The 27,051-nt window shown below is 35.6% G+C and overlaps 1 protein-coding gene across 1 annotated transcript in view; it reads left to right on the top strand.

The window, feature by feature from the left end:
• PTPRM (protein tyrosine phosphatase receptor type M) overlaps window positions 1-24,273 on the top strand; it is a gene marked incomplete at its 5' end in the record, with an annotated part of 332,499 nt that extends 308,226 nt beyond the window's left edge. Inside the window, 10 exons of the mRNA XM_015814271.1 lie at window positions 2,079-2,195; window positions 3,535-3,689; window positions 4,660-4,795; window positions 5,198-5,347; window positions 5,559-5,732; window positions 7,784-7,915; window positions 14,039-14,164; window positions 15,150-15,313; window positions 22,405-22,540; window positions 23,552-24,273. Coding sequence (XP_015669757.1) covers window positions 2,079-2,195; window positions 3,535-3,689; window positions 4,660-4,795; window positions 5,198-5,347; window positions 5,559-5,732; window positions 7,784-7,915; window positions 14,039-14,164; window positions 15,150-15,313; window positions 22,405-22,540; window positions 23,552-23,605 — 1,344 coding nt within the window. The remainder of the gene's footprint in view (window positions 1-2,078; window positions 2,196-3,534; window positions 3,690-4,659; window positions 4,796-5,197; window positions 5,348-5,558; window positions 5,733-7,783; window positions 7,916-14,038; window positions 14,165-15,149; window positions 15,314-22,404; window positions 22,541-23,551) is intronic.
• Window positions 24,274-27,051: the final 2,778 nt, after the last annotated feature.

Below are 27,051 nucleotides of genomic sequence, written 5' to 3'. Positions count from 1 at the left end.
GCTCTACTAGAAAGATAGGAAGTTTTTAACCAAGTTTTTAACCGTCAGTTAGGCAACCTTGGCTAAGCAAGACTGAACCTGTTGAGCACTGTGATGGCTGATGTGAACTGCAGGACCATGGAAAGTAGAAAGACATCCTGGGAAAAATCAGTGCCAAATCCCTTCCATGTCGCTGCCAAAAAAAGAGCAGTATGTGGTCACCAAGAGTTAAGCCTGATTTGGAATTTTTATCTTTAGATATTTTTTAATAAATACTCTTACCAAACCACATATTTACCATTCTGTGTTTGTGCATTTTTTAATGTCTGTTTCAGTAAAAAAGACTGTTGTGTTTGTCTCCAATTAAATTTTGTTCCGTTATTTTCAGCCCATTTCTCCACCTATTAAGATCTTTTTGAATTTCCTCTAAGGTTTACTTGTTAGCTGTTCCACCCAATTTTGTGACCTCAGCAAACCTGATAAGCTTTCATATATATCACTTCCACTAATTTATCACAATAAACCTTCAATTTAACGGATCTTAGTTTTACAGACTTCAGATGCGGTAGACTGAATCTGTCTGTAGTGTATGCTGTATGCTTCTGCGAATGCATAAGATCTCATATGCCATTTTCCTTAAATGTAAAATATGCAAAGACTGTAATATATACCTATGTAAAAGCTGCTCCATTTTGCACGCATGCACAATGTGCAGAAATTTGAATGAAGTCCCTAATATAATATGCTTTTCCACATAGACCACATAAAGGTTTTCCATGCTCCTTGAAATATGAACATTTGCGTTAATAATTTATTTAAATTCTGGTATAAGATTTCTTATATTCACTTTCATAATTACCACCCAAAAGTAAAGACATTGCAAAAGTAGCAAGCAGATCATTGCAGATCATTTTTCTTAAAACAATCTATTGTTCCCTTGTATGAGGAAGAAATAATTGCCTCCTTACTTTTTTCAGATTAGACACTAGCTAACCTGGCCATTATATTGTTTGGTGGGGAGAGTTCCACAGTGCATTACAGTATGTATGTACACACACACATACACACACACACACACATTGGGAAATTATAGTTCTACTAGGAATTTAGCCATTTTTAATATTGTTTAGCCAGCACAATAAAAATTAGCAAGCACCTGTCTCAAAGCAATTGTGCTACAGGTAGAAATCTGACTGAAGCTTTCTGTTGCAGCTGTTTCCTTTTTTATATGGGTCTTGAATAAACTGATATTAATCAAATTTACCTATGGAAGAGATAGACCACAATAAATTAGGTCACCAATAGGTTTTGCACGCATCTGATGGTAATGGGAAGTGTAACTTCTTCTGAGCAAAGCAGGGGAAAACATACTGTCAATGAGATAAAAACCACTGTGAAACCTTAAATCAGGAATGTGATTTAAGGTCTTGATTATCAAGCAGAGCAGACAGCAGAAGAAACGGTAAACCTCCACATGAATTCCTTACGATTTTGGTTTCCTGACAGCAGAGTTGTGTGAAATTCTTTCAAAGGGAGTTTTAGGAAATGTTACAGAACTTTCCATCCAACATTCACATGAATCCTCGGGTACATTTGAGAAGAGAAATGATCAAAGACAAAAGTGCACACCAGCAAAATTCAATACACTACAGCGGTGTTTTTCAACACTGGCAACTTAAGATGCGTGGACTTCAACTCCCTGGCTGGGAAATTTTTAAAGCTGCCAAGGTTGAGAAACACTGCCGTACAGGCTCAACTTTCTCACCTGCTAATCCAATTGGGACCAATACTGCCCATATTTTTTTCAGTAGCAATAGTGTTGAAAGAGACAGACTGCACTAACAGTAACCTCTTTGTGTGTACACACACGTACACATTTTTCCCATTTTGAAATAAAGAGTACTCATGTCTTTAACTCTCAGAACTACTGTTGGAAGAAGATGCATTTTTTTTTCAATATTATGGTCTATTCCTTATGTAGATAGTATGATTGTTTTATGCCTCATTAGCTTGTATAGCACAGATCAATCCAAAAAGCTTAAAGGAATGCTTCAAATCAAAAGATAACAAGCCTTAATTTTCTTTTGTATTTCTGAAAGGTTAAGTGCTGTAAATACTGGCCAGATGACACTGAGATATATAAAGACATTAAAGTTACCTTAATAGAGACAGAGCTTCTCGCAGAATATGTGATTCGAACATTTGCAGTAGAAAAGGTGAGCAAAGATACAGTTTTTCAATGTTTCTAGCCATGGTCTTGTTAAAATTTAGACACCTTTAAGTTAAATTCTTATTCCAAAAATTATTTATGGCTAAAAGTTGACTGTCTTTGACTGATTACCCTATTTATTTGTTGCAATGATTTAAGGAATGTCCAGCTCCAGGTTCTGGGTGCTTTATATAATCAAAAAAAACAAAACAATGACAGAGAAACCAATGTATGTTTTATCTTGGGCCCGGTGTTCTTCAACATCTTCATAAATGACCTATATGAGGGGTAGAAGGGGAATTCATCAGATTTGCAGACAATCGGAAGCGGGGGGGGAATAGCTAACATTTTAGCAGATAGATTCAAGATTCAAAAGGCTTTTGACAGACTTGAACGCTGGACTCGATCCAGCAAAATGCAATTCAGTGGTAAAAAAAAGTCCTACACATAGACAATAAAAACTAAATGCACAGGTACAGGATAGGTATAGTACCTGGCACAAAGTAACAGTAACTCTGAGAGCGATTTACGTGTCCTAGTAGACTACCACTTAAGTATAAGCCAGCAGTGTGCTGCAGCTGCCAAAAAGGCCAAAGCATTCCTAGGCTGCATCAACAGAGGTATAGTTTCAAGATCACAGGAAGTGATATTACCACTTTATATTGCCCTAATGAGATTACACTTTGAATATTCCATGCAGTTCTGATCACCAAGGTTGGCCTATTCTCCAAAGCACCTGAGGATAGGACAAAATCAGGTGGAAGTTCATTAAAAACAGAACCAACCTAGAACTAAGGAAAAATTTCCTGACAGTGAGAACAATTAATCAGTGGGGCGGCTTACCTCCAGAAGTTGTGGGGTCTTCATCACTGGAGGTGTTCAGCCATTTGGACAGCCATTTATCTGGAATGGTATAGGGTCTCCTACCCGACCGGCAGGTTAGACTAGAAGATCTCCAAGGTCCCTTCCAGCCTTATTTTTCTATGTTCTAAGTCCTATGACTAGAAATACCAAATACAACAGAAGAAAATCATACCAAACAAAAAAAGTACAGAGGTTCACTCACCACCCTATCAGTAGTCTCAGAAAATAGCCAGGTTTTCAACATCTTATGTAATATCGTGGAGGTGGGGCTCATGGATCTCTGGGGGAATGTTATTCCACAGGGCATGCATCGTGCCAATCTTTTTTCTGGTCGCCAATAAGGTAGAAACTGGGAGGTCAACTCCAAAAGTCCCCAAATTTTAAAAGACGGCTGAATGGAGTTATGTTGTTTCTATGACATTTGAAAATGCTCACTGCTGCTGCTTTTCCTTTTCTCTTGTGGTCTGGCAATCCATTAACAGAGAGGCGCCCATGAGATCAGAGAAATCAGACAGTTTCACTTCACTGGCTGGCCAGATCATGGTGTACCATACCATGCTACGGGTCTTCTCGGATTCGTCCGGCAAGTCAAATCAAAAAGCCCACCTAATGCTGGTCCACTAGTTGTACACTGCAGGTTAGTAGAACCTATTTTGGCTTCTTTAGTTGAGAAAGATGTTGATCACTTTTTATCATTTTTAAATTTAGCATAGCTGGAACTATCTGGGTGCAATTAATTTGTATGTCACATTTTTAGTTGCTTCAGTTTATGAAATACCATTCATGAACAGGAAATCATGATGCATAATATTCGTTCTATGAATGTATCTTCCTCAACTGCAACAGACTGAAAAATCTTACTAGATTTAGACCCAATTTAAACGTTACAGTGTTCTTCCAAAAGCTTCTGGAATATATTTCTCCATGAGGGCATTTCGCAGCTATTGGCACACCAACTACTTATTTGAGCCACCATTCATAAAAGGTGCATGCCCAGTATAACAATACAATACAGTTAACCAAACAAATGTGTTGCTAAATACATTTTAGGATTAGACATATGGATTTTTAAAAGCAAGCAGCACTGATAATTAACAGGATCGTTCCAGGCCTAGAGAGGAGATTTAATACTGCTACAATCCTGAAGAATCCTTCATTGTTCTTATTTTAAGTGGAAAGGAATTTCCTCATTAATGCCAATTGGGATTTTCCACAAGGCAGATCCAACTTCAGAAGATAATAATTTGGATATTTAAATGTTTTGCAACGTAAAGACATTTGTTTCAAGAAAAGGATGTCTTCTCTTTAACTATGGTGATTAAAACCACTGTTTAAAACTGAAATTGTATTCATTTTCAGTGGATATCTTTTCCTAGATTTGCTGGCCCAAGTTCATCAAGCTGGCTTTGTGCCTAAGGCAGGACATTCTCCTGGTTTCTAGCTTGGTGCTTTCACCAGTACATCAAAGTGTGTGGCTGGCTCTCACACAATCTTTTTTTTTTTTTTTGGGCATATCACTCAAGAAAGACATAATCTTTCCATTTTGGTGAAAGGAATTGCTAGCATTTTCTGAATGTTAAAATGATAATGTGCTTTTGTATTTACAGTGCAGGTGCTGGCCGAACTGGATGTTTTATTGTCATTGACATTATGTTAGACATGGCAGAAAGAGAAGGAGTTGTAGATATATTCAACTGTGTCAGAGAACTTCGATCTCGAAGAGTTAACATGGTGCAAACAGAGGTATTCTAAGCGTTCCCTCATTTTCAGTTTTCATATTGGATAGAATGAAAATGACTTTTGTTTTGTCACATATTGAAATTTAAATATCAGGTGGCCTACAACTCTTTTTAGAGTTTCCTCACCCTGATCGCATGGCTATTATGCTCAACAAAGTAGCAGCATATAGCCAACCTCAAAAAGCTATGGACCCAATATTTTGAGTTATATGAGTTTTTGCCTCTGAGTCTTGGACCTCAAATCCAGATATTTTTAATTCTTATTTTCTTAGACTTGTAATAAGAAAATCAACAAACTGAGCAGTTTTAAAAATTTGGTTGGAATTATGCCGGATATAATGAGTGTGTGTTAGATTTGGCTATGGAACATTGTACCAATTGTCTGATTTTTTTTTAATTTCTCTAGGAACAGTATGTATTCATACATGATGCAATACTGGAAGCCTGTCTCTGTGGAGATACCTCTGTTCTAGCTTCACAAGTTAGATCAGTCTATTATGAAATGAATAAACTTGATCCTCAAACCAATTCAAGTCAGATCAAAGAAGAATTTAGGGTAAGTCAGTGATTGAAGCACATTTCAAAAGCCAAATATTTGCAAAATAGCCTTTTATCATAGAGCTACATTTAGCTTAGCTTAATTTTTTTATATTATTCTATGAAGCATAAATTGTCTTCTAATTTAATTCCCTGGAAATCAATGTAACGCTGAAGACATTCATTCTTGAGTAACTTTCTGTCAAATTCATTTTATCTTATTTTGGTAGACTCTAAACATGGTGACCCCAACCCTTCGGGTAGAAGATTGCAGTATAGCACTTTTACCCCGGAATCATGAGAAGAATCGGTGTATGGATGTTCTTCCTCCAGACAGATGTTTGCCTTTCCTTATCACAATAGATGGAGAAAGCAGTAATTACATTAATGCTGCACTGATGGATGTAAGTGCTTCTCTTGGTTTTCTTAGCTAAAAAAGTGTGTGCCTGATATCAAAGAACCTGGAAAGTTGCAAGAAGCTTGGCTCCACAAAGTGCTCAGATCTTTCAAATATGCTTTCCTGAATTTACTTTAAAAATGTTAAACGTTCAGATAGATTCAGATATAAGTTATATAACTGCTAAGGTATGAAAATATTTGTTGAGCGAGGGTCATACTCTACTAAGCAAGGAAACCAGCCAACTTCATATTGCATAAACTTTTTTTTAACAAGCATCATACATCAAGTTTCATATATTACATTGGCCAGTTGGATGGCAATACTTAGTTGACCTTGGTTGGTCACAAAAAAGCTCAATAGAATCAGACCTCATCCGTGCATGCATAAAAGAACAGAAAAAAAAAAAAAAGACTATACTGGACTTGACTGGGAAGCCAGAAAAAAAATCTAAAGAAAGGCAATGGCAGACCACATTTCTATTGTTTGCCAAGAACCATGCAGGTGTGTCCCTAAAACCTTTTGGAATTTAAATCAGTTTGAAGGATAATCTTTATTGTGCTGTACAGTTTACGTACCAATGGTTCCATTCATACAGCAAACCAAACTAAAACTGAATAAATAACAGAACAGATTGAGGCAATATGTGAACTTAATCAGTATGCCTCATATCTAATGTATGCATATGAACTGTCAAGAGTAACTTGTTATACAACTAAGGCTACAACTATATACATTTTTGTTGGGGCTTATTTCAAAGTTTGTGTGTGTGTGTGTGTGTGTGTGTGTGTGTGTGTCTTTGTATACATACAGTATCATGCACACATATACAATGAAACTTTAAGGTAGCTAGTTGGCATAATAATATAGGGAGAAAATTTTAGTTTTCTTTCTCATTTTCATAGTAATGAATAGGGGAGGAAAAAAAGCCTGCAAGCATAGATAATACACAGGCCATTACTTCAGTCAATTGATTCTTTTCTAACTGAATGAACATTTGCTAAGGATACTTTTACCGCTATCCACATTAAATGCAGATATGGAAGTCTTAATACACTAACATCACTTAAATAAAAGGATACTTAAATATGTTTTACACTCTTTAGAGATTTGTGGAGTATCTCTGACATTTTAGAGCAGCAGTAATTAAGGCTGTCACACATATATACACACATGCCAAAATGCAGGCTTCAGAAAAGAAGAAAGACATTTTCAATAATCTTCCATGAAAGCAATCTTTTCTGATATGACTACTAGTTTCATAGTTAGCACTTATATTATTTATGATAAAGATATGTGGAAAGGTTGTATGCTCAAAAGGTGGGAGTATCACATTAGTGATTATGCAAGTGATTGACATTGCCTACACATATCCAACATATATTGTACATTATATGTATTGCAGTTAGCAAACTCCTTGTCTGCAGTAGCCACTTTTACTGAATCCTTCAACTTGCTGCCTTATAGACGTAGACCTTAAGAAACACAGCTGTTGGATACATCTGGAGAGAACCAGGCTAGAGATGTCAGCCTTATTTCATGACTGTTTCCTCTTCTCCCAGAAGTTGTCAAATAATACACCTCCAGCTACACAAAGTAACATGACAGACACAACAGCATGATTAAAACACTGCCCCTTTTTTATATGTGTTGACATATCTTGATGGCTTTTTTAACCCATCCCCTTTTAAACATATATTCCTAAAATAGGCCTTGCTTCCCATTCCTTATCCCTTGTGTTTGATGGCATTCTGCTAATGTACACATTTCACTCGGGACAGGAACGTCTGGTGTAGCTTTAAGGCTATATCTATATAACTTCACTATCTCCAAATTCCGTTGGAAGACTGGGATTTAAAAGCAGTTCTGTTCCTAGTCTGAAGAGTTGTAAGTGCTTCCATGCCCGTTCAGCAGGAGCTTTTTCTTCTGTTTCCATAATATATAGAATATCATTTTTAAAGAAAATATTATTTGTATTCATTTTTCTTATATTTACTTTCTTATTGTAGCCTTAATCCTGCTTTAATCCTCCATTAAAATACCCTTCTTATTTTGCAGAGTTATAAACAGCCTTCAGCTTTTATAGTCACTCAGCATCCTTTACCAAATACTGTCAAAGATTTCTGGAGACTGGTTCTAGACTACCATTGCACATCAATAGTGATGCTGAATGATGTGGATCCAGCACAAGTAAGTCAAATACATGAATTTAGTGAAATTACTTGCTTCATAAGTAATGTCTCTTTTAGCACTGTCTCCTTTAAGTTGAGTTTGACTTTAAGGGACTTCTCTTCCATGAAGTTTCCTTGATAATAGGATAGAAGTAGCTTTCCATTAAATGCTTCCAACTGCTTCTTTTCCAGCTTCTCAGTCTAATTTACAGTCCTGGAAATCTCCAAAAAGTTATCAATATGTTCTTCACTGATTACAGAAAGGCCTTCAGTCAATCCCAGAACATACATACATACGTATGTATGTACGTACACATATACATACACATACATATATAATGTATATGTCATTCCTGAGTTAAATTGTGAACAATCAAGGGAAAATAATAATAAACCCTTTATTATCAAAGTATAACATATATACAGTGAAATTGGCTGAGCCTCCCTCTGTGCCCCCCCTCACCACAAACTCACGGTGACTACAAACCCCCAACATATTTCACCCTGTAAACTAATTGCACATCATACCGGCCTCACGAGTCTGTTATGCATAAAGTTATAAAGTTATGTCCCATTCAGAAGCCTGACGACCCATGGATAAAAGCTGTTCTTCAGCCTGTTGGTACAGCTGGCTATGTTTCTGTATCTGCTACCCAATGGTAGGAGAGTAAAAAGGTACCAACCAGGGTGAGTCATCCCTGAGATTTTCCTCACTCTGCCAAGGCAACGGGCCCTGGCGATGTCATCCAGTGGAGTCAGGGAACAGCCCACGATGTCTTGTGCCGTGCTCATTACCCTCTGCAATACCTTCCTGTCCACGGCTGTCAGGCCAGCATACCAAACCACAATACAATATGTGAGAACACTTTCAATAGTAGACCGGTAGAAGAAGGTCATGAGTCTTTATTATATACAAGATATTTTAGATATAGATATAGACATTATAAATTAAAGAAAGCTAGATTGGAGAGAAAGATGAACATAGTATTAAAAAGGGAAAAAAACGTCAATAATCTACACCTGCTGAAGATACTATTCTTAATATCTGAAAGTGCAAATATTTGCAAGTTCTAACAATGAAAATCAAGGAATACGTGAGAGCTTTGCACTAAGATTAAATATAAAGAAGATTCAACTAATCACAACAGTTACAGCAGCCAAACTTAGAACTGACAATGAAGTGATAGATGGCTTTTGCCTTTTAGATTTGACTATCAACAGTAAAGGAACTGGGAGTCGTGAAACATTTTGTAGACTAGCACTTAGTAGAGTAGCCATAAAATTTTATTCTTGAGTGGGAATATGAATCCTCAGTTTACTAGTTCAAATCAACCATTATTTACTCTGCTGCATAGACGCAAGATCTATTTTTGTGATGCTGAATTCCTGCTCTTTATAATTGCTTCTTTCTTTCAGAAAAAAAGAGCATCACTGACTGTCAGCCCCTTTGTTTAATAAGAGCAGTGCCATTAATTGCATATCCTCATGGGAACATTTTCCTGGGGATGCTGAATGTCAGTTTAAGAAAATGCACTAGCTTATGCTACTGGGAAAGAGACAATTATGTCTCCAGACAAAGTGTGACACAGATGGTGGCTTGTCATCAGTGCTGCTCAATAGACATCTGCACTTAGAACTAAAATGGCGCTGGCATGACTTCCTGAAACACCACACTTCCTTTTAGCCTTACATATGATACTTTGCTGTGTTCTTCCTGTCTCTTTCCAGCTGAAGTGGCAGCAAAGTCTACATCAAAAGTAGTCAGTCAGTTCCTGGAAACTGAAAGATAAAACTCTTACAAAATACTGATGGAGTTGAAAAATGGATGCCCATACTAAATTAAAACTTCTCCGTTTCTCTAAAATTTCTGGCTTAAGACTATTTATTGTACTGCTTAATGAAACACTTTGGTTAAAGAGAAGAACACTAGCAGCTGAATCTGCTGTACTACGTATCTATGTACTATATTTATGATAAATAAAAGAATTACTTTTCTTAACATTTGAAATATTTTTATTATTATTCTTTTAAAGTTCATAAATAACACCCCTTCTGCAAGTAATTATAAATTTCAGGGATTCGCTTGCATATTTTTGTAGCTCAACCACACTCACTGGTCTCCAGGGAAATGCAGGAAAGGCAAAATAACTTGTGTGCTGGTGAGTTATTTTCAGAGTGAACAAGGAAAGGCTTGTAGGATCAAGCTGTTTAGTTGCTACTAAGAAGTATATTTGACTTCTCAGCCATGTTTTGAATATACAAAAGCAGGAAAACGTTTAAACTTTCCATTGGCCTTCCTTGGTTACCTTTTAAAACTTTGGAGGGCTGCTGTCTGTTGGCAACTACACCAGGTTTCCTACTCTAATGTCTGTTCCAAAATGTTGATTAGGGTACATAGGGTGAGACAGGAAAAGAAAATCCACACTTTTAAAAGAATTTTTTTTCACCTGATATTACTTTGTTGTTTGAGAATATTTCCACTGAAGAAATGATTGTCCTTTATTTTTCCATATAACTTATACAGTTACTCGTGTGATTGGTTACTTCAGACCCTCCTTGCTCATAACTGTTTACAGCCTTTGGCAGGGCAAAATAGTTCTGGTGTATAAAGTGAAGGAAGGTATCCCATACAGGTCACAACACTGAAACCGTTTTTGGGTTGGCCAGATAGATTTCTAGAATGTAGGGTTTGAAAAATCACCTTGTCTAACTTTCTGCAGGAAACCACTACTACTGCATTCCCAACAGGTTGCCATGAAGCCTCTGTTAAATAGCCTTTGATTTAAAACAGCTGACCCCTCCCAAAGTAGTCTGTACCATTGTTGAACAATTCTTACCATTAGGAAAAAAAGAAGTCCATAGAAAATCTACTTCTTTGTATTTAAACCTGTTGTGTCTTATCTTGCCTTGTGAAATAACTCTGAACTATTCTTTCCTGTCTTCTACACGACAGCCCTTTAAAAACAGCTGTCAGGTCTCCCTGTAGTCTTCCTTAAACATACCCAGTGCTTCCAACCTTTCATCATAATTTTTCCTTCCTGGCCACTTATCATCTTGATTACTCTCCTCTGGATGTGCTCCAGTTTATCAACATCATTTCAAAAACTTGATGCCTAAAACAGGACACCTTATTTAATGTGCAGTATTAGAGAAGAACAGTGACTTTTTCTTGACACTCTCTTCTGTTGCTACAGCCAAGGATGGTTTTTGTTTTTTTTGCCAATGCATCATGCTACTGGTGTATGTTTAGCTTATGAACAACTATGAGACTGGATTCTTTTCACATGTAGTTTTGTTCAATATGTCCCCTTCCCATTCTATTCCCATGCTTTTGATTTTTTTCTACTCAAATGTAGGATTTTACATTTGTTATATCATCTTGCTGATCTCTACCCATTGTCAATGTCCTCTTGAATTTTGATAGTCCTACAAAATGTTTGCTATCCTCCTAGCTTTGTGTCGTCCTCCTAGCTTTGTGTCATCCAAAAATGTGAAAATCTCATTTTCTAATCCATCAGCCAAGTCATTTATGAATTAAGTGAAACAGGACAGGGTTAGAATAAAACCCTCAACACTACGTGACACTCCTTTCTAGTACTTTTTAACATATTTAGAATTGATCTGGAATAAGGTGTGACTAATGGAATAGCTATGGTACCGATGACACTAAATTGTTCAAACTGGTAAAAATAATGAGTCTGCCAAGAGCTCCAAAGGATTCTCTCAGTGGAATAGATGTCAAAAAGGGAGATCCAATGTGGGCAAGTATATAGTGATGCACATTGGAGCCAAAAATTTTAACTACTCATACAACTAATGGAATCAGAACTAACAGTGACCAACAAAGAATGAGATCTTGGAGTAAGGGTAAATTCAATAAAGTCTTCAACATAGTTTGCATCCACTATAAAAAAAAGGCTAATTGCATGTAGGGATAATAAGAAATGGAATTGAAACTAGAGATGCCAGTATCATAATATATTGTGTGTAGTTCTGATCATCGCACCTCAAAAAGGATATAGTAGACCTGGAGAAGGTTCAGAGGAGGACAGCTAAGATGACAACTTGGCTAGAAGAGTTCCCATATGAAAAAAGATTGTGATATTTTTAATCTAGAAAGGAGGCAAACAAGTGGAGACATGTTTGAGGTATACAAAATTATGCCAACAATTCTTCTCAGAAAGTTTGCATCGTGTTAAAATGTTTAAAACCCAAATACTTTAATTTTCAAGTATCATTTTTACAAATGCTCTTCATGCAGCTGAAAGCTTTCTCTGTTCTTTTCCGACATTTGATGGCTTTTCAATTTTCTTCCTATTACTAGCTTGAAAATAGAAGACCATAGTTAGCATTATGTTTTAAAATATCAATATGACCTTTCTATTGTGATATTAGCAGACCATGCACATGAAAGAAGCTATAAGGTTTTTTTTTTCATGTGCATGGTTTCTAAATTTTGCCAAGAAATATTCCATATTAAGAAAAGGATTGTTCCTACCTAGAGCCAATCAATTTTGATTATTCCAATGCATTCCGTATGACAATGCCTTTGAAGAATGTCAAGAAATTGTAGTGGGTGCAAAATACACCAATTACATTTCTATTCAACATAAGATACTGGAATTACATTATGCTGGTATCAGAGGATGTGTGCTGCTTGTTAATTGCTTCTTAGACAGCATTTAAGATATTGTTACTGACATTTAAAGGCCAAAATGGCTAAGGTCTACATCTTCTGATGCAAACTTCCTCAAGCATTACAGTCTGAAAATATCCCCACCATGAAATTGAGGGCATTTTCCTGTTAGTCCCAGGGTGAGGAAGGCCTTCCCTCAGGAAATGTAGGTAACACACATTCTCTTTTCCGCTAGAGCATCAGCCGCAATACGCATTTTTTTACCGGGTTTTTAATTGTTATTTGTTGTTTGCAAGATTTAAAAATACTTCTTTCCATTTTTATTTTTGTAGCGTTCATTATATTGATTGCTAGCCTTGCATGTCCAAATGAATAGAGAGGCAGGATATAAATGAAATCCAAAATACAATCCTTCAGTGGTTCTTTCGGTTTGTTTTGCTTTGTTTTGTTTGGCCTTAACTGTCTGACTGAGCCTATTTGTAAATTGATGTCTGGAATATTGGAAAGTGAAGATTCAGGACGGATTAAGAAGGACTCAGCCTACATAATATTATCTGCTATTTAAATGGTCCAGAGTATCTCTTTGATCCCCTGTGATTACTACACTACAAGTATACTGTTGGAACAAATTGTCAAAGTGAAAAAGGAGATATTTATATAAAGAGAAGGTTTTGGTGATATCCAGTAGTGTTGAGATTAAAGAAAAAAGTTGCCTTAAGAAATGAAAAATGTGTTTCATACCCATGATAATCAGCATAGGAAGGATTTATTGTGATATTCCCCAGAGAAGCAAAATATTTTCCACAGAGAATTCTTTGCATGTGTTTCCCAGTTCTCTTTTTGAAAGAAGTTGAAAGTTTCTTTCCATCACACATTTGGAAACAGTTTGAAAATAATGGTTTGAAAATAATGGTTCTTCTTTCCATTTAGTCTTAAATTATAATTATTAATAGTTAAATTCAATTTATATTTTTGTTTTCTAAATATCTTCTAATCATTTTTATTAAAAATGTTTGTTAATAAGTAAATAAAAGTAAAATTATAAACACTAAGTGTCTTCTGTAAAACTTTTCTCCTGCAATGCATGTATGAATGTATGTATTCCATATTTGTACATACAAGAAGTGTACTACAAATTTCACTGGAGCCTATGTAGTAAAGTAGATTATATTCTTAGAGGCTGAGAATTGTTTCTGAATTTTTCTTTCTGAAAAGGTATAATTTGCAAAATACATTAAACACAATAAGCCTTTAAAATATTGGTCTTTTCTTGAAGGACTGCAAAGTTTCATTGATATATAAACCTATATACAAGCATTATACCCTTTGGTCTTTGGAAATAATCTTATTTTTCAGACAGTTAAAAAGAAATGACATCCTTTCATGTAGACATAGCCTTCTGTGATCTTTGGAGCTCATATGGGCACATAAAAAAAATCACAGTTGAGTATATGGAGTCATCCTAAATAATACAATTACATATGAATTAATCTCTTTCTTCTACAGTTATGTCCACAATATTGGCCTGAAAATGGTGTTCATCGACATGGTCCTATTCAAGTAGAGTTCGTTTCTGCTGATTTAGAAGAAGATATCATCAGTCGGATATTCCGAATTTATAATGCATCAAGAGTAAGGATCTTATTTAGTTATTTGCTTATTTTTCTTATGAGTGATAGAAATATAGTTTGCATTCACGTTTTAGGGAGTCCAAATTTAATTTAATGTTTATTATTTGATGGAAGCATTCCATATAAAAAAATCCACTGTGCTCATAAAATATTCCATCTGTAATGTAGTCTATGTAATATTCTATAATTGGAACCATCCTAGAAGCTTCAGCTGGAACAAAAGTGTTGCCAGGATTTGGATGAATGTATAAAATCTAGACCATATCTGGTTAGTGTTAAACTGCTTAATAACATACAAGAATGAAGAATACTCACTGAACAACTTTGAGAGGCCTTTTACCTGGTTATTCATTTATTTGCCAAAATTGAGGATACATACATTTATATTTTGAACATTTTTGAACATTAGTTACAGAGTGAACAAATCAATAACCATGAAGACGTTTTTCAAATCACAAGTATCTGTCAATAGAGCTGAGAAATTGGAAAACATTTTTTCTTTTTCCTTTTATTATAAATTAGTAGAAATTTTCAACAGACAAGTACAGTTTTCCAAAGATGCCAAAGAAGGGAGAGGTTATTCTGAACGAATTAGTCTGTATTTAGCATGTTAACAATCAATCATCAGAATGAACGTTCATTTCAGAAATTTGACAATGACAAGCATATTAAAAGAGCAACACTGTTGAAATTATATCGCAAATTTCAGCTTGGTAGTTTGTGATTGCTATATTATTAATCATATATTTGGCTCTTGCAGCTGTACCATTGTTTCACTTCGGCATATCTATATTTTCAGCTGTTTAAAATATCATCTTAAATCTGAGATTCAAAGTCATAACTTTGAAATGTAAATTTCTTTAGAACATTTTAAGGAGTAATCTTCTATAATAATGTTCAGGGCAGGGGTGTAATGTGCACCCTTTGAACTCAGAATAAATAACGCTGTCTTTTTTTTTTTTCACCTGTTGGTTGGGTCCCCACAGCCCCAGGATGGCTACCGAATGGTGCAACAATTTCAGTTCCTTGGATGGCCTATGTACAGAGACACACCAGTATCTAAACGGTCTTTTTTGAAACTCATACGTCAAGTGGACAAGTGGCAGGAAGAATACAATGGAGGAGAAGGCCGTACACTTGTCCATTGCTTGTAAGTGAATAAAACTGTTAAGGTGATCAACAACAGCAACTCTTATGAAGCTGATGTTTAGAATTTGAATTAGATTTTAATATAATTCAAATTCTACAACTCTGTAAAGTCAGAGCTATGATTGTCCGAATAGAATAGGGGTGAGTTTGAGAGCAGATATCTTGCCTCAAAGTCACCTAGTGAAATTATTGCAAAAACAATATTCAGATTGGAGAGTTCCTAATTTACAACCCAAAAGCAATGTACCAAACTCATAGACAATCTGTTTGTCAATAATTGTCCAATATAGACAATATATCTCTGAGCACTGCCACACTGAGAACTAAATCAGAGAGGATTGTGGTCTTTCTGCTCCTTTTATGTTTCCCGGAGGTAATGTTATTAACCCTGTTTGCTGCAAAATGGTGGATTTCACTGTGCTCCTTTGTAAGGAAGAAGATACCATTTCTGCCACTGCTTCATCCCATCTTCTTCTTCTGCATCATATTGTATACTATTTGTACTACATGGGAAGGAGGTTCAGAAGGACTGGCTGGCAGATAACTTTGCAGGTAACTGCAAAGTACAGGAAACGCAATTAAATCATCCCAGAGATGTAGAGAAGAATAGAATTCCAATAATAAATAATTGGAATTCAGGAAGATTTGGATTGCAATAGTGCAATGGCAAAGAAAATAATATAATAAACTTTTGCAAAGAGAATTCTTTATTTATTGCAAAATCTGTTTCAAGCAACATAAATACAGAGTCTACATATGGACATTACTGGATGCACAACACTGCAATCAAACTGACAACATATCAGGAAATGGAAGAATGAGAAGTGCAATCTATTGAGCCTGGTGGAATAGACCATGATTTATTGATGTCAAATATATAGGCTAAACCTGAGAGAATTAAACTGACTGGGTTAACAAGATTTGATATTGGCAGTATGCAGTAAGAATACAAGATCAATGTAAAGAACAGATTCAGACAATCAATTATGCACTAGAGAATCTGATGAGCCGTACAAAGAAATGAGGCATTGTAAAATTGAAATAAAAATAGTCTAAAAATGTCAAAGATGAGAAGAGCATGAATAGGGGCTTTTAGGACTAGAACAAAGAAAAATATCTTATTTGAGAATGTCAGCAAAAAGAGAAAAACAGTAAAAAGAAAGTGAAATGTTCTCTGTGCTCAGAAAAATATAAAAAACCTACAGTGGAATTAGAAATACTCAGAAGTAATCAGGGAGGAGATCTAATAGACACAAAAGAGATTAAAGGAACATAGAAAGCTGGCAGCCAAGATAAACCAAAAGCTCTAACTCTTTGCTACCATCTAGTGGTCAGGCAAGCAATAGGTTGGTAATCCTTGGTGAAAAATAAATGGAGAATGGAGAACCTGAAGCATAAAGGCATCATAGAATCAGTGTTCTGTATGGTAATAGAAGGTTGCTTTTTCCATAGCTGGTAATATTAGATTGAAATTTCAGCTGGAAAAAAATCAGTTTTGTTCTTGTAGTGTCACTTGGTAGCACTAAATGGACATCAGCACAGTTGACAGAGATGCAAACAAGGTTGCTTAGCTTACATCTGATTAACTGTAGATGAGTGATAGATAATTTGATTTTCTTAGGCTTAAGAATAAAGGGGGACAGTATGCTAGAGAAGTAAAACAGATTAATTTTAAGGAGAACGGCTGTGACAGACAAGATTACACAGGATAAGAACATTTCTGTGACAATAAAGTTCAGAACAGTTGAAGTTAAAACAATTTTTTGGGCAAGAAGAAATTTATCTACTTTGGGAATGTGATACAAGTGGACGAAGGATTAGGGAAAAAAATGACTACATTTGGCCAGTTGAGAGATGAAGAAGAAAACAATAAATAAGAGGGATAGATGGGGTCGAGGTTAAAAGAATTTCTTTAGAAGAATTATGGTTGTTGCTAAAGATAGGTCAAGATAGAGAATACTTTTGTTTGCCTGCACAGTCACCAGGAATTGAGCCTAACAAAAAAAATGCCTGAGTACAAAAAAAATTGATACACAATGGGAAATTATTTGTTTGAAATATTGTGTAGATTGGACCACCGCTTATAAAACCATTTTCCATGACAACCAGACTATAGCTAAACTGCACCAATATTTCAGCTGCTCTTTTTTATACCTTCCTCATTTCTTCCTAACCTTAATCTAAGACAAATCAGAATAAATGCTCATTTTGTTTGGCATATTTTGTTAACCCACCATTTGATTTTTGAGGGTAATCATTGTGAGAACCTAACCATTTGTGGATTATTCAGTAAATGGTGGTCAAAACATGGCTTAGCATATGTTAATTTATGTATTTCTTCACTTTCTTTGTGTCTCTCCACTTTTCTCTCACACTTATGTACATGCAATCAGATCACAGCCTTTCTGACTGAAATATAAGGTTTTTTTAAAAAATTAAAGATTAGATACTACCTAGATTTTGTTAAATTACCCCACTTTTCAGATGATCATAGTCCAGTAGTTTTATCACGCTGTTTTCTAGTTTTCTCACCTGTTGAATAAAAATTATAATATTTTATTTTGGGAGGTTTAGCTCATTCATGCTTTGAGATGCACATCTGGGAGGTCTTTTTCAAATGCAAATTGATATTATCTCTCTTGATTACTCATGATATTAAATGATTGTACCACCTCTCGTGTGTGTGCACACGTGCATGGCACTTTGAGGTAGAATAGGAAGGGGAAAAAACTTCCAACATAATCCTTTTAAATGACTTTAGTTTAATTAGATGCTGAAAGAATAGCACAATATTATCCGGTATTTTGGCAGCAGGGAGCATTCTTTTCATGATGTCTGGATGTGACAGATGTGCCATATTGTAGTTCCTTTGAAAATCAACCATTTGTGAATGTTGTCTTTAAAGAGTTGCAAGCTAACTAGTCTGCACTCTGGTAATTATTAAGGTTTATTATTTTCAATGAAGTGCTGTCTAAAAGATGCTGATTAGAATAGCTGTGGAAATGACAGGGTTTCTAGAATGGGAGCGAGTCTCTAGAAAACTAAAAATAACCAAAGATAAAGCATGCTGAATTTAATCATGCATCTAAATTCATTCAATACATTTTTGCAATAAACTGTTCTGGGTTCTGATATTCTTGGGATAAATACAGTTTCTCCAATCGCGTAATCTATAGTATAAGTTATTAGTATATATAAGGAATGTGCCATTGAAGATCCTAATATACTGAATATTCACTTTCTCCAAAAGGCAATTAGGAGTTTTTTCTTTGAAAATGTTTCACTTCTCATCCAAGAAGCTTTTTCAGTTCTAACCAGCTAGTGGGGAATGGGAGGATTTATATTCTTTGCAGTTATCTGGTCATTAGCACTGTGAGCATTGGTGTCTCTCAGACAGTTGTTAAGGCCACTTGGGATTTTATCTGTATCCTCAGAGTCATCTGAATCAGAGTGTAGATGGGTGTGGAACCGTCTTGGGACTGTTGAAAGGACTGCATTGTAAACAGGAGATGGTTGCTGTTGTATCCCTGCCCCTCTGTTGAGGGAGTGCTGTTCAGTTTTAACATAGATATGAATCTATACCTGAGGATATATATATAGGGCCCAATGGTCAAGTTGTCAAGATCCTTCTGAATGTTGAATCTATCTTCCAAAGTGTTGGCAATTCCATTTAGTTTGATGTTGTCTGCAGATTTGTTAAGTTCTCCTTCTATCTCTTATCTAGATAACTTATGAAGATGTTGATGAGCACTGGGCTCAAGACAGAACCTTGAGGCATCCCACTATATGCTGTCCTCCATGTAGACATAGTTCCACTGAGGACTACATGCTGAATACACTCGGTCAGGCAATTTAGAATCCATCTGCACAATTTTTGCTCTTTCTGTCGCTAATGTACCTAAAACCTTTTTTAGGTACATCAGCAACAGAAGGAGAAAAAAACTGCGCAATCACTAAAATAAAAAATGCAAACAATTCTTATGTTAAGGGATACTTGGCTATAGCAAACCATCTAAACAAATGCTTCTGCTCAGTTTTCTCAGAAGTAGAAGCCAGTAACAAAAACAGGTTGGAGGATCAACCAGGCCAGTTTTTTCCAGGGTTTTTAGAGGTGCAGGTGAGCTAGTCCTTTTAAAGCTTAATAAAGCAATGGGTCTGGATGGTATTCATCACAGAGCTCTGAGGGAACTTCTTGTTGTACAATAGAGTTGATGTTCCTGGGGGTATTTGTAACATGGAAAATGATTTGGCATTGCTAGAAAATTGACCAAAAATGTGGAAACGGCAGTCCAGTGTTTCTAAATGTAAGATCATGCAGTTAGGAAAAAAGAATCCTCTGGCAGGGTTCACTATTGGGGGGTACGGTGTTAGAGCAATAGAAGAAAAGGATTTAGGTGTGCTGAAAGTGTATGACTGCAAAATGAGTAAACAATGTGACCAGGCAGCTGTGAAGGCAAACAAAATTCTGGGATGCATCATTAAAGGATTACCAGCAGGAAAAAGGAGGTCCTAATCCTGCTATAAAGGTTTTTAGTCAGACCCCATTTGAAATACTGTGTCCAGTTCTGGAGATCACACTTTAAAAAAAAACTATTGATGAGATTGAGCAACAAAAATGGTCCAAGGAACAAAACATATCAGGAAGGATTGTACAGCTGGAGGACAGAAGGGAGAGGAAAGAACATGATTGGACCCTTTAAATATATTAAGGGTGTGAATAAGGTTCTAGAAGGCAGTATTTTCAATATTCAGCAAAAGTCAAGGATACAGGGGTATAACCTCAAACTGATGGGAGGGAAGTTCAAAAGTAATCTTAGAAAGTATTACTTCACAGTAAGAGTAGTGGAAGCTTAGGCTAAATTTAATAAATAAAATAAAAATAAAATAAAATAATGAATAAAATAATAAAATAAAATAAAATATAAAGGTTGGAACCAACTTCCAGGGAAGGTAGTGGGTCAGTCATCAGTTTAAACATGCTTGGGATAAACATGTAACTATCATCCAACAAAAATAAAAAAAATAAAATAATAAGTAAATACATTTAAAAGAAAACAAAAAAACTCAAAGGACAGACTCAGTGGACCACTAGGGCCATCAATTTTCTTTGTTTCCCTGTTTCCATCCGGTAGTGGTACTATCGATCCCACATGGTTGCCAAGAAGTAAGCTTTGTCAAATGCCTTACTGAAGTCAGAGTAAACTACATCCACAACTCTTCCCTGATCCACCAATTTAGTCACTTTATCAAAGAAGACAATAAGGTTTGTCTGGAATGATCTGTTTTTAACAAACCCATGCTGACTTCAAGAGATCACCTTGTTCATTTCTAGGTGCTCAGAAATCCACTGCTTGATTATCTTTTCCAGGGTTTTCCCAAGTATTGATACCAAGCTGATTGGTCTATAGTTTCCTGGATCCACTTTTTTTCCCTTTTTTGAAGCTTGCAATCACATCAGCTCTTTTTTATCCTGATAGTTCTCCTGGGTTCCAGGAGCTCTGAAAGATTTTGTTTAGTGATTCCAAGATCACATCTGTCAGTTCTTTCAGTACCCTGGGAGAGAAATCATCTGGTCCTAGTGGTTTGAACTTGTCTAAAATGTATAGGCGTTCTTTTACCAATTCCTTATCTATTTTGATCTGCATTTCTATTCCGTCTCCCACAGTGCTGCTTTTGATAGGTTGTGTTATTTTTTTCCTCTTGTGTGAAAATAGATGCAAATAAGGAATTAAAAAGTTTCCCTTTCTCTCTGTGTCCATCATCTTCTTGCTGTCTTTTCCCATTACTGATCTGATCATTTTATTGACTTTCTTCTTGTTCCTTATATATTGAAAGAAGCTTTTTTGTTATTTTTGGCATTTGTTGCAAATTGTTGTAAGTTAGACTCTTTCTTCTATCCCTCTCACAGTTTGATCATAGAAATATGTTTTTCCATCAGATCTTGTATGGGAGAATGAAGTTTAAAGGTATTGTGTAAAGATCATAACCTTTTAAAGGTCATCAGTCATTTGAAGCATGTACAAAAATAAATTGATACCATTCACAATTGGTAAAGGAAAGATATAATGTGGTCCTGATCTCAAAGCTCATTGTCATTTTCATAACAGCATATGTATGTTCTTTAAAAGCTATAAGATAGATTCATGTACGAGGGTGTTGCACTAGTCTAGATGTCTAAGGCAGGTGTCCTCTTGGTCAGGTCTGAGCAAATAATCATAATAGTTCCACTTAGTTTAGAAAACAGGGTATTTTTTCTGAAATAATTATTTCTGATTAATAACATTTGATAATTTAATAAATAGTGTAATAAAAATTGGGAACTCTCAAAAATCCTCAGTAGCAAATGGATAAAATATTGTAGATTTCAGTATCAACACAAACATTCAAGATTGAAATAAACCCTGATTTATTTTAATATGGGTTTTTGAACAGGCCACAGTTGTCAATTTTATATAGTCCAGTAGACCAAAACTGAAGTGTTAACTGTTATATAAAGTTAACCATTAATTGTTATGAGGTATTTTGAGAGTAGAAAGACGAAGATGCTAATCCACCCCAACCCATGTAAGAACAGTTGAAGACATTATGTCGATCAATCTCTCTCAGTTCAGACCACTTGACAGGGTTGTTTGGTAGAGAAAAATAAGAAGTAGGAATACTGCATATATTGCTTTGATCTCTTGAATGACAGGTAAAATACAAATCAAACATATTATATATCTATATATCACCAATGCATTGGTTCAACTCAAGTTGCATTGTTAACACGATTCCTAATATAATTTTTAACTTAGCCTAACAAGTGTGGATAAAGTAATTTTGTGCATAAGCTTAAAAGCCGGGAAGATGAGAATTCTAGGATCCCAAAGGCAATAGCAAGACTCGTCACAAACAGTAAATATTTATTCTGTTTAGCCTGTTGTACAGCAAATCCAGTCTGTGGATGGACTATTTAGATAACATGAACACTCATTGGTTGTATAATAAAATAAAATAAGCTTATTTTAGGAGAATAAGGTGAAAAAAAATCTTTAAGTACTGTAATAACAAAATCTAAAACATAATCAAGTCATTTTGCTGTTTATCTTATAGAAATGGTGGTGGCCGCAGTGGGACGTTTTGTGCAATCAGTATTGTTTGTGAAATGCTACAACACCAGAGGGCTGTTGATGTATTCCATGCTGTGAAGACTTTGAGGAATAATAAGCCGAATATGGTGGACCTTCTGGTAGGAGCTCTTTAAACTGTACCACTAAGTAGAAAATTATTTCTGTTCTCATAAAGCATAGTGATATTTTTGTGATTTATGTGGAGTACTGTTCATAAAAGCAAGCCTGTTGTTTTCTAAAGGGGATAATGAAATCACTTGACTTATAAAAGTATTTTTATGCTACTTCTTGAGTCTTGTTCAAGGTGTGTGTTAGACTTTTTGTGCAAATGTAACAACTTTAAACAGAACACCTTTATTAATTTTCTTTTTCTGGCAGGGCAATCCAAAAAGAGAGCAGACTTTGTATGGCAGAAATAATAGTTATGTAAAACGAAGTGTCAGATTTTCAAATTATATATTTTATAAATAGCTTAATCTAATATTTATCAAGACTGTGAATTTCAGTTTGACATTTAGTGTATTGCATTTAATTATGGTTCTTCTATCTTGAAGAAAGATTAAAAGAGTTCAGAAACAAAGGGCCAGGAGCAATTATTTTCTTGGGTGAAACTACTTGAAATGTAGAAAGGCTGAAAGGCCATTGGTGTTTTATGTGTGTGCAAGTATGCATCTGCTTATATGACAATTCAGTAGGTCAAGATACGGTCTATTTTGTTCATCATTACTATAAGAAGTTGTGTTTGTCCTTTAGTCATGAAGAAATTCCAGTGGCATTATTTGACGATTTACTAAAAAAATCTCCTTAGGTAGTGAAATGAAGTATTTAGTTTATGCTGTATAATCACTATTTGTTATTTTATTTCTTGCAAAATGCACGCAGGGATCTTTTTAATCTAGATTTCCAAGTTTTCCACTTATGGCAGACTACATTGTATATCTCTATGATCTTATTACCAATGCACATGTGATTTCCAGACTGAGTCACAGTGGCCCTGTCTAATAGATACAAAAAAATCTACACAGAAAACTTTTTCATAAAATATTTGTAATTAATTCATTATACAACTTGATTTTCTTTAACTCCTTACTACAACTAACTTACTTCCTTTTCTTGTTTTGACTCTCCAGGATCAATATAAATTCTGCTATGAAGTGGCTTTGGAGTACTTGAATTCTGGCTGATACTGCAAGTAATGTTGGGGGAGACAAAATGTTTCACTAGCACAGTCCAAGCGTTTTGCTTCATGATATCTGTGTGTATGAGATGAGAACGTCTCAGTGTTACACTTTAATTGCTTTGTATCGGCTCTTTTTAAGAGCCCAAGAGAGTCTTTCCAAAAATGCTTGCACTGCCCATTTCCCACAGTATGGCTGTTGCTTGAGTCACAGTCCCACACTAACACACTCTGGGACTGGACACCACTATCATGCAAACCCATTGAAGAGCCCTACTATACCTGCCTAGTCATCTGATCAATCCAAGAGCACAATTCTAGTCTTAATGACAATGTTTGTACCTTTCTGTTGTACTATTTTTTTTGTTGCCAGTGATCCTTGTTATTGTTAAAGCCTAGTGTACATTTTTGTTCTGTGGAGAATGCTGCCTAACATTTTGATACTGTACTTTAGTTATATTTGTATTGTATTTGCTCCTAATAAACAAAGCACCCGTAGCTTGAATTGAACTAAAAGCTACGCCCACAGATCATATTAATCTTGCTGACTTCAATTTTCTGTCCAACTTGTATTGTTTCAGAAGAAGTGATTTGATATACATCCATTAAGAAAATGGAAAAAATACAGGAGGATCAGATTACTATATCCAAAGCTTTGTTTATATTGTAAATATTTTTTATTTCATCAAATTATTTATTCATTAAAAAGAAATCTTTTGTGAAGCACAATGACTGACAATCATTTTTATTAAATCTTGGAAATGGTTATTGTATTATATTGTAAACATTTGATTATCCTATCTGGATTTTCAGCTTAATAAATAAGTACATATTTTATAAAATCTCATTTAATATATAGCATCTTATGGCCTACATTTACCTTCAGGAAAAGCTAAGGGTTTCCAAATTTTCTATTCAATATAGGATACACTAAATAGAACTTCTTTCTCTTTATGTTTACAACTCAGCATTAGAGCAAATTCTTTGCATATATGAATCTCCCAAACCTATTCTGCTCTCCAATTACAGAACTTGATAGTACTAGTTGGTCTGAAACAAAGAAAACTGATTTAGAAAACAACTGATCATTAGGATTGACTGCATTGGATAAAGCAAACCAACTTATTTTTTTTTTCTTCCTAGTGTTTTCCTGCAAGTCTTCCCCTCACTCCCTCACTCCCTCCCCCCCTCTCTTTTTTTTAGGTCAACCGAGTGTTGATTTGATGGTTGTGACATGTATTGACTGACTGGCTTGTTGGCCAAACCTGACATGGGTTGAGAAAGAGTGCCTGGCCCAAAATCACTCAGCAGGCAGGGCTAGAACTGGTTTCCTGGTTTCTAGCCTGGTGCCTTAACCACCAAACCCAACTGGCTTTCTAAAGCAGACAAACAGCTCTCTTCCATTTTTACTCCTTTACCTCACCACAGTTTTCTTCCCTCCCCTCCCCCCCCCCATTTTTAAATCTATTACTAAATATATATGTCGCCTATCTCGCTATCCAAGGCTGCTTAAAATATGACTGTTCCTGGACTGGCATTACTGGCCACCCTAAAGGAGTCTACAATCCACGAAGAACCAATCTTGCCTTATAGCAGCTACATTTTAATGTCAGTGACAGCAACAGCAGAATCAAAGACAAGACAAGGTGTAGTAAAGGAGGGAGAGAAAAATTGTGGACATTCACAGTCAGCCCAAAACAAATCAATGGGCATGTATAATGGTTTGTTACTCTTTGGGAGCCATTCACATGAAATTTGGGAATCCCTTGAGTGGCGCCTTCTCACACTGCAAGATCCTGCATTACCTGAAGGATACACACCAGAGCTGTTCCAACATGGTTCTGATCATGTCTAAATGAGAACAGTTCTCTTTGAACCTCTGTTTATTTTTCTATCCTGTATGTGTAATTCGCTGAAATTGGTTGACAGAATGCTGATAATATGTTCTCCGATTGCCAATTGGTCAGTGCCCTTGACTACTATCTTGTGCCCTGAATACATAATTGTTGATGGCCTACACACCTACTGTATATATTAAATTCCACACCTGTCCTCTCCTAGCTAAATCACGGTATCACATTTACATTATCTTAAAGGTGCTTCTGTGCAGAATCTCAGTTTTCCCTGACTTAAAATTATGTTTACTTGTTTAGATGTACAGTAAGTTCCACCCTTCAGAAGTTTAAATCTAGAGCTCCTAGTATTATTTGTGTTTGTATATCCCAAAAAGTCAAGATGGTGTCGACAACCATGTGAACAAAACTCTGCTCCTTTTTTAAGTGCATTGGATACACAGTGCAAATAAAAATGGGCAGGGTTGCAGGTGGCATGGCAAGAATTTATAACAATTCCATAAATAGGCAGTACCAAGTTCTCCTTTTTTCAACTTTTTTTTTCAACAGGTTTTATTCCTGTTGTTTTTTCAAAAAAACAAAACAAATCCTTCAGCCCTAGTGTTAGCAAAATGCCAACCAAAATACAAAGCCCAAAAAACTATTCAAGAATGCCAACATAGCTCTGAGCATTTCTGGAATGCTTATCAAGGACATTCCTCTGTTGGAAATAGTGCTTGTTTGATGGCCTGCCCAATCAAAAATTTAGTTAAAAAATAAGAATCATAAAGAACAAACTTGAGAAATTAGAAACTGCTTTATTAAGAATACTTGGCCAGCAATCTCAAAATCACTATTGAAAAAAATGAATGCTTGCAGAGAAATACTAAATGTATTTGATCCAAATAAACCCAGAGTGCAGTTTTGATGAGAAAAGTGCATTTTTATTTCCTAAATAGCATTCACAGACATATATAATAGAATGTAGTAGCTCAAGTTCATTGGGATGTGCCCTTTATTCATTGCCTATGAGTGATGATAACTAAAGAACCAAAATCTTAAAACCTGGTCTTCTTACTTAATATAATTATAATAATCCTGAAGCAGTGCTATTATCTAAATGGATTCTCTTCACAATTCATGGAAAACAGCATAATGTACTTTATTAAACTGGTTCTTTATTACATCCTGTGGCAATCTTGATTTGTAAAGTTGTAGCAAGGAATATAAAATATAGATCTATCTGGGCTTGAAATTATTGGAGATACAAGGCAGGTGTTGCTTTTCCACCTGAGAAGAGGAAGAAACTCCTTGAAGGCTTAATTATCCAAGTTCTAACTTTGTGTCCTTTAGTCCTTGTAGGTGTTGCATCAAATGCCTGCAAAGTACCTGCCAAGTTACACTTAAAGGGAATTGACCTTTGCTGAGAACAGCTTTAATTTGTATCAAAGGCACACGGAGCTTAATGCCAAAGCCATCTATTGTCTTTCTTGTGGTTGAGTGCTAAAGAGAAACAGTCTTCCTCTCCCCCCCACTCCACCTGAATACAGCTTTATTCACAGAATCTGGATCAGACTTTGATACTGGGCACGCTTTTATTGGATGGTACTTTGGAGGAGAC

This window comes from Protobothrops mucrosquamatus, unplaced genomic scaffold, assembly GCF_001527695.2.
Source record: "Protobothrops mucrosquamatus isolate PMUCROS unplaced genomic scaffold, P.Mucros_1.0 scaffold233, whole genome shotgun sequence".
Classification (NCBI taxonomy): domain Eukaryota; kingdom Metazoa; phylum Chordata; class Lepidosauria; order Squamata; family Viperidae; genus Protobothrops; species Protobothrops mucrosquamatus.
Note: the sequence above shows the minus strand (reverse complement) of the source record. Positions and strands in the feature narration are given on the sequence as shown.